General features: G+C 26.0%; 1 protein-coding gene across 1 annotated transcript; it reads right to left on the bottom strand.

Moving 5' to 3' along the window:
• Positions 1 to 251: 251 nt before the first annotated feature.
• LOC135129755 (odorant receptor 85c-like) lies at positions 252 to 1,217 on the bottom strand. Its single transcript, XM_064057003.1, has 6 exons — positions 1,103 to 1,217; positions 866 to 1,055; positions 715 to 820; positions 558 to 662; positions 352 to 507; positions 252 to 302 (listed from the first exon to the last, which is right to left on the bottom strand). Exons 1-6 carry the CDS (start codon positions 1,215 to 1,217, stop codon positions 252 to 254), a joined length of 723 nt encoding a protein of 240 aa, XP_063913073.1.
• Positions 1,218 to 8,872: the final 7,655 nt, after the last annotated feature.

Raw genomic sequence — 8,872 nt, 5'->3', positions numbered from 1 at the left:
GAAAAAAAAAATTATTTTTTTTTTTTTGAATCACCCTAATATACACTCTTACTGTACTTTTTCATAGTTTATTTTGTGATGCTCTTAGCTAAGCAGAAACATTGGGTCAACAATTTTTGTCTACAAAACTCAAAGCATATTTTGAAAGCAATAACAAAATTAAAGACCTAAGCGTATAAGAAATGAACGACCTACTCCAAGCCAATTCTGAATCGAAATATTTTTGGATAAATTTATGAGTCAAATTTTGCTTAGTTGTGTCTGTTTAGCACAGCAATTAAAGAGTAACTCGTTTTTAACACCTAAAATAAAAAATAAACTAACGTTGTGAAGTTACAAAAAAAAACTTACTGAGGTAAACGTTGCATAAGTTAGATTGATTACTTTCCCTGCTGTTAAAACCAGTGGTATTTTAGAACGCTCCATTATAATTAACAAAAATTTTCTCACTCTGACGTCATAATTGTACCACGGTCCCATGTAGATGGCACTCATCAATTCATTATTCTACAACGTAGAACAAACAAAAATCACCATTTTAAAAAAATTGTAACTACCTCATCGTAAAGCAGACTTCCATAGTGGCAATAAAACAACAACTGGAACGCATTAACACAGTAAGAAATGACGTACATAACAAAGTTCATACTAAAAGAAGACACCTAAAATTTATCACTAGTAGGGTATAAGACACACGGAAAAATCCACACTAACCAGACTTAGTCCAACGCCAACGCAACAAAAACAAAGCGCGAACGTGGTTCCAGCAATCTGACAAAACACACACCAAGAAAAACAATCCTCATACTCCACAAGAAAACTAAAATCGTGCGTTAAAATCACTTTAACACCTTGACCAACTTACTTCAAAATCTTGTTATGATGCACGACGCAGCGTATCAGTGTTTTGGAGACACTTTCAAAACTACCAACTGAGTGATCGCTCAGATGTCGTAGATTATATTTGAGAATTTTCAGCTGAGACGTGGCTTGATAGACCAGACCTCCGATCAAAGGTTCCATCATCTCACAAACCAACCCGAAATAAAAACACACTGTAACGATAATCTGGAAAATGATCAAAAATTGAACTTGCACTAACCTGCCACTAGATAAAAATACGTCGCGTAGAAAGTAGCTGATCCTGATGTGACGTCATACGGCAGCCAGACATTCAACGGAAGTCTGTGCTCAATTTCAAAAAATGGTAACGTCATCCAGCAAATGACCGCAAATATTATCACCACAGCGTAAATTTTGACGTTTCTTTGACAGACACGGATGCACTTTTTTGTGATTCTCTTTTCTTCTTTATTCTTTGGGATGAAAAATTCGTTGTCGAAAAATTCGATGCATGCTTTCATTTTTTTCGGTTTTACAAAAAATGGCACCAGGGACGCTTCCTGCTAGAAATAGGACCATTTGGTTGAACTGCATCGTGTCCATGTTTTTGTCGTTGAAAAGGTTGGTGGCGACGAGTACAGAAACGGACACTGATGAAAAATAAAGAAGAAAACTCCAGATTTTTACCAATTTAGATTGATTTATTTCGTAGTATAGACCAACACGTTTTAATACTAGTATGACTATACTGAAACTGTCCGTGGTGATGTTTGCCATGGCATTCGTGTATGAAATGTGGGATTCCGTTTTATATTGAGCAACGTTCGTTCTTTATCGGCACGCCCTTTAATCATGGGATTAAATAATATCCCATTATAAAAATATTATATTAAAGGGTTAAATTTCCTGCCGATTCGATCGGATCTAAATGAGAAGACATGCGAAATGTAATTGGTGTGTCGGGACTTTTTTCTATACCGTCTGATATTATTTATTTATTAAATGCTCGATTGAACTCCTTTGTATCAAGGCAAGCTTTTAAAATTTTAAAACAATTTTTTTAGGGCGTTCCTGACAAAAAATCCAAGTGATTCAAGCATAAGTCTTTATTATCCAGCACATGTACGTACTCGTAGCTGTGAACAATAATAATACCATCCATCTTTCTTTCCCGTAATTTATTGTCTAATCCGGACTTTGTATGACAGGAATAGAATAGTGACGGGTGTACAATAAAAAATATATTTTCGGGGACTAAGTAGGCAAACGAATTTCATCATTACCGTCTTCTGTTTTTTATTTTTGTAAATTTTCTACTCTGAAATTTACAATTTCCCGTTCTTTGTTTCTTTAATTTCCAGGTTTGCAGTTTTTGTATATTGCTATTTAAATTTCGGTTTTTGAGATTAATGATATTTTAATTTTTCGATTTTTCGAGTTTATGGAGTTTTTGTTATCGCAGGTTTTGGACTTTCGAGTTTAATTTTTTTTCTAAATAAAATTTCCAATTTTTCGATATTATACTTTTCGCTTCTTCATTTTTACAATTTTGCAATTTTTCGATTTTTTAATTTCACAGTTTTTCGAACTAATGATTTTTTGATTTGCAATTTTCTCAGTTCAACTTACAATTTTTAGACGTTTTAGTTTTCCTTTTTCTAAAATCGGGAAACTAAAAATTTGAAAAATTACAAAACCGTAAAATTGAATAAAAGGGAAATTAAAAATCAAAGAACTTATGTTGAAAAATTTGGAAAAATAAAAAACTCAGAATTCAGTAATTAAAATCGAGAAAATAATAAAATATCGACAGGAATAATCTTATTTATAAATTCGTTAAATTTTCGGTCTTATTGTTTTTGGTTTCGATTTGTATTTTTCGAGTTTTAAATTTCAAATTTTTACCGGCTTTTCAAATTTGCAATTTTTGATTTTTTATTTAATTTTTCACTTTTTCAGTTTTCCGATTTTTGAGTTTCTCGATTTTTTCATTTTTCGATTTTTCAAGTTTACGTTTCTTCAGTGTTTTTATCCCAATTTTTCGACTTGTGAATTTAAAATGATTTTACTTTTAAATTTTTTGGAAATGATTTTTCCAACTTTTCGACTTATTAATCTTTAGACATTTTAGTTTTTCGTTTCTAAAAATTGAGAAACTGAAAAATGAAAAAATTAAAAAATCGTAAAATTGAATAAAAGGAAAATCAAAAATTCAAATAACTTGGTTCCAAATTGGAAAAACGAAAAATTTCAAAATCCAGTGACCAAAACAGGGAATATACTAAAATATCGACAAGAACATAATAAATTGAAAAATCTAAATATTGAAGAAACGGAAAAATTGGAAATTCAAAACTTGAAAAATAGAAAAATTGATAATAAATCGAGAAGCTAAAACCCATAACTGAACAATCGAAAAATTAAAATATCAAAAACTGAGAAATTGTAATTGAAAAAATTGTAAAATCGAAAAATAAAAAATTGCTAAATTGTCAAATTGAGCAGAAAAATTAAACTGAAATTTTGTTTTTGAAATTTCAGCTTAGAACTTTTTGACTTTTCAACTTTGATTTTTCAGTTTTTTGTTTCAATTTGCATTCTCAAAGTTTTTGTTTTATCAACTTTTGTTTCTTTATTTTTGAATTTTTTCTTTCTTCAATTTTCAGATTTTTCAATCTTCCAAGCTTTTATTTCATCAATTTTTCGAGTTTTGAAGTTGAAATTTTCAAATTTTTCGTTACTTTAATTTTAAGATTATTAATTTTTCGATTTCTCAGATTCTGATTTCTTTAATTGTTCGATTTCCAATTGTTCTAATTTTCAACTTCAATGGCTCAGATTTTTCAAATTTTGAATTTTTCAATGCTTTTTTCGATTTTGGGTTTTTGGATTTTTAATTTTTCGTTTCTTCGATAGTTTTATCGACTTTTAAAATTTAAAAATCAAAAAATCCAAGTTGACAAATTGAAAAAACGAAAAATGTAAACATCCATTAATTAAAACCGAGAAAATTAAATATCGACTAGAAAAATTGAAAAATGCAAAAGTCAAATAATCGAAAAATTGAAAATCCAAAACTATAAATATCTACATATTCAAGAAACGGAAAATATCAAAAGTCGAAAATCGAAAAACTGAAAATTCACAAATTAGAAAAATCGAAAAATTAAAGAAGCGAAAATCGAAAAACCTTAAAATCGAAAAATGACAAAATTGTAGAGTTAAAAAAAATTGCTAAATTGTACCATTGAAAAAAAGAGAAATTAAATCGAAAAATTCAAAATATAAAATTGAAAGCAAAAAGCAAAAAAAAAAGATTTGCAAATTTACAAATTTGAGGAACATTTTCAGTTTTTCGATTCGTAAATTTTGAAGACTTCAGCTTAGAAATTTTTGATTTTCCAATTTTCATAAAACTCAAGCTCCAAAATTTCAAAAAGGAAAAATTTCAAAATTCAGTGACCAAAATAGGGAATATACTAAAATATAGCCAAGAACAATCGAAAAATTCAAAAATGAAAAAATTGAAAATTTAAAAATGAAAAAATTGAAAAATATAAAAATTGAAGAAACGGAAACATGGAAAATCAGAACTTGAAAATAGAAAAATTGATAATAAATCGAGAAGCTAAAAACCATAAATGAACAATCGAAAAATTAAAACATCAAAAACTGAGAGACTGTAACTGAAAAAATTGTAAAATTGAAAAATAAAAAAATTGCTAAATTGTCAAATTGAGCAGAAAAATTAAACTGAAAAATTGTTTTTGAGACTTCAGCTTAGAATTTTTTGACTTTTCAACTTTGATTTTTCAGTTTTTTGTTTCCATTTGCTTTCTCAAAGTTTCTGCTTTATCAACTTTTGTTTCTTTATTTTTTCAAGTTCAAATTTTCAAATTTTTGATTATTAATTTTTTTTTCGTTACTTCAACTTTAAGATTTATATTTTTTCGATTTCTCCGATTCTGATTTCTTTAACTGCTCGATTTCCAATTATTCTAATTTTCAACTTCAATGGCTCAGATTTTTCAAATTTTGAATTTTCAATGCTTTTTTCGATTTTTGGTTTCTTCAATAGTTTTATCGACTTTTAAAATTAAAAAATCACAAAATCCAAGTTGACATTTTGAAAAAACCATAAATGTAAACATCCATTAATTAAAATCGAGAAAATAAAATATCGACTAGAAAAATTGAAAAATTCAAAAGTCAAATAATCGAAAAATTGAAAATCCAAAAATAGAAAAATCCACATATTCCAGAAACGGAACAAAAATCAAAACCCGAAAATCGAGAAACTGAAAATTCACAAATTTGAAAAATCGAAAAATTAAAGAATGGAAAATTGAAAAACCTTAAAATCGAAAAATGACAAAATTGTAAAGCTGAAAAATAAAAAAATTGCTAAATTGTAACATTGAAAACGAGAGAAATTAAATCGAAAAATTGAAAATATAAAATTGAAAGCAAAAAGCAAAAAAAAGATTGCAAATTTAAAAATACGAGGAACATTTTTAATGTTTCGATTCGTAAATTTTGAAGATTTCAGCTTCGAAATTTCTGATTTTTCAATCTTGATAAATTTCAAGCTGCAAAATTTGAAAAACGAAACACTTCAAAATCCAGTCACCAAAATAGGGAATATACTAAAATATGGGTGTATAATAAAAAATATATTTTCGGGGACTAAGTAGGCAACCGAATATCATCATTACCGTCTTCTGTTTTTTATTTTTGTAAATTTTCTGCTCTGAAATTTACAATTTCCCGTTTTTTGTTTATTGAATTTCCAGGTTTGCAGTTTTTGTAGACTTCGGTTTCTGAGATTCCTGATATTTTAATTTTTCGATTTTTCAAGTTTATCGAGTTTTTGTTATCGCAGTTTTTAGACTTTCGAGTTTAATTTTTTTTCTAAATAAATTTTCCAATTTTTCGATATTATACCTTTCGTTCCTTCATTTTTACAATTTTGCAATTTTTCGAGTTTTTAATTTCACAGTTTTTCCATTTTTCTATTTCTCAATTTTTTTCGATTTTTATTTCGCATTTTTTCGGTCATTAGACGTTTTAGCTTCCGTTTTTTAAAATTGGGAAATTAAAATTTGAAAAATTACAAAACCGTAAAATTGGATAAAAGGGAAATTAAAAATCAAAGAACTTAAGTTGAAAAATTTGGAAAATAAAAAACTCAGAATCCAGAAATTAAAATCGAGAGAATAATAAAATATCGACAGGAACAATTTCATTTTTAATTCTTTAAAGTTTCGGTCTTCCAGTTTTTAGTTTCGATTTGTATTTTTCGACTTTTCAAATTTCTAATTTTTGATTTTTTATTCAATTTTTCATTTCTTCAATTTTTCGGTTTTTCAGCTTTTGAATTTTTCGATTTTTGAGTTTCTCGATTTATTCATTTTTCGATTTTTCAAGTTTTCGTTTCTTCGGTGTTTTTATTCCAATTTTTCGACTTGTGAATTTAAAATGATTTTATTTTTTAAATTTTTGGAAATGAATTTTTAAATTTTCCGATTTTTATTTCGTGTTTTTCCGACTAAATACTTTTTTGATTTGCAATTTTTCAGTTTTCAATTTACATTCTTTTTTAATTTAGATTATACAATTTTTCGACTTATTAGTCTTTAGACACTTTAGTTTTTCGTGTCTAAAAATCGAGAAACTGAAAAACAGAAAAATTAAAAAATCGTAAAACTAAATAAAAGAAAAATCAAAAAATCAAACAACTCTGTTCCAAAATTGGAAAAACGAAAACTTTAAAAAATCCAGTAATTTAAATCGAGAAAATAATAAAATATCGGATAGAAAAATAGAAAAATTCAAAAGTCAAAAAATCGAGAAACTGAAAATTCAAATTTTCAAATTTGAAAAATCGAAGAATTGAAGAATCGAAAATTGAAAAATCGAAAAATTATAAGTTGAGTAACTAAAAATTAAAATACTAAAAACAAAAAAATCTTAAAAACGAAAAATTACAAAATATAAAATTGAAAGCGAAAAGCAAAAACAAATTTGCAAATTTAAAACTAGGAGGAACATTTTTAATTTTTCAATATTGATAAAACTCAAGTTACAAAATTGGAAAAACGAAAAGTTTCAAAATCCAGTGACTAAAATCGGGAACATAGTAAAATATAGAACAATCAAAAATTTAAAAAATCGATAAATTGCCAAATTAAAAATTAAAAAATTGGAAAATCTAGATATTGAAGAAACGGAAACATGGGAAATCAAAATTTGAAAAATAGAAAAACTGATAATTCGCAAATTTAAAAAATCGGGAAATTATAAATCGGGAAGCTAAAAATCATAACTGAACAATGGAAAAATTAAAACATCAAAAACTGAGAAATTGGAATTGAAAATATTGTGAAATTGAAAAATAAAAAATTGCTAAATTGTCTAATTGAACAGAAAAATTGTTTTTGAGATCTCAGCTTAGAACTTTTTGACTTTTCAACTTTAATTTTTCAGTTTTTTGTTTCAATTTGCATTCTCAAAGTTTTTGCTTTATCAACTTTTGTTTCTTTATTTTTGGATTTTTTTCTTTCTTCAATTTTCAGATTTTTCAAGATCAAAATTTCAAATTTTTTATTGTTAATTTTTTTTTCGTTATTTTAACTTTAAGATTCTTGATTTTTCGATTTATCAGATTCTGATTTCTTTAATTGTTCGATTTCCAATTATTCTAAGTTTCCACTTCAGTGGCTCAGATGTTTCAAATTTTAACTTTTTCAATGTTTTTTTCGAGTTTTGGTTTCTGGATTTTTTAATTTTGCATTTCTTCAACAGTTTTATTGACTTTTAAAATAAAAAAATCAAAACATCCAAGTTGACAAATTGAAAAAACGAAAAATATTAACGTCCATTAATTAAAATCGAAAAAATAAAATTTCGACTAGAAAAATTGAAATATTCAAAAGTCAAATAATGGAAAAATTGAAAATCCAAAACTAGAAAAATCCACATATTCAAGGAACGGTCGAAAAACTGAAAATTCACAAATTTGAAAAATCGAAAAATTAAAGAATCGAAAATTGAAAACCTTAAAATCGAAAAATGACAAAATTGTAAAGCTGAAAAATAAAAAAATTGCTAAATTGTAACATTGAAAACGAGAGAAATTAAATCGAAAAATTGAAAATATAAAATTGAAAGCAAAAAGCAAAAAAAAGATTTGCAAATTTAAAAATACGAGGAACATTTTTAATGTTTCGATTCGTAAATTTTGAAGATTTCAGCTTCGAAATTTCTGATTTTTCAATCTTGATAAATTTCAAGCTGCATAATTTGAAAAACGAAAAACTTCAAAATCCAGTCACCAAAATAGGGAATATACAAAAAAATATAGACAAGAACAATCGAAAAATTAAAAAAATTGAAAATTTAGAACTAAAAAAATTGAAAAATCTAAATATAGAAGAAACGGAAAAATGGAAAATCTAAACTTGAAAAATAGAAAAATTGATAATAAATCGAGAAACTAAAAACCATAACTGAACAATCGAAAAATTATAACATCAAAAATTGAGAAATTGTAATTTAAAAAAATTGTAAAATTGAAAAATAAAAAAATTGCTAAATTGTCAAATTGCGCAGAAAAAATTGTTTTTGAGATTTCAGCTTAGAAATTTTTGACTTTTCAACTTTGATTTTTCAGTTTTTTGTTTCAATTTGCATTCTCAAAGTTTCTGCTTTATCAACTTTTGTTTCTTTAGTTTTTCAAGTTCAAATTTTCAAATTTTTGATTATTAATTTTTTTTTTCGTTACTTTAACTTTAAGATTTTTAATTTTTCGATTTCTCAGATTCTGATTTCTTAATTGTTCGATTTCCAATAATTATAATTTTCAACTTCAATGGCTCAGATTTTTCAAATTTTGAATTTTTCAATGCTTTTTTCGATTTTGGGTTTCTGGATTTTTAATTTTTCGTTTCTTCGATAGTTTTATCGACTTTTAAAATTAAAAAATCAAAAAATCCAAGTTGACAAATTGAAAAAACGAAAAATGTAAACA

The sequence above is a fragment of the Zophobas morio genome, unplaced genomic scaffold (genome assembly GCF_036711695.1).
Source record: "Zophobas morio isolate AGI-343-1 ecotype UQ-CSIRO unplaced genomic scaffold, CSIRO_AGI_Zmor_V1 ptg000016l, whole genome shotgun sequence".
NCBI lineage: Eukaryota > Metazoa > Arthropoda > Insecta > Coleoptera > Tenebrionidae > Zophobas > Zophobas morio.
Note: the sequence above shows the minus strand (reverse complement) of the source record. Positions and strands in the feature narration are given on the sequence as shown.

Bases quoted from the DNA above. Each gene is read 5' to 3' on its own strand.
- LOC135129755 (XM_064057003.1), bottom strand. From the start codon at position 1,217: ATGACGTTACCATTTTTTGAAATTGAGCACAGACTTCCGTTGAATGTC. The intron at 1,056-1,102 runs GTTAGTGCAAGT...TTATCGTTACAG, and splicing joins GTATTTTTATCTAGTGGCAG to TGTGTTTTTATTTCGGGTTG. The intron at 303-351 runs GTAAGTTTTTTT...TTTTTATTTTAG, and splicing joins CTTATGCAACGTTTACCTCA to GTGTTAAAAACGAGTTACTC.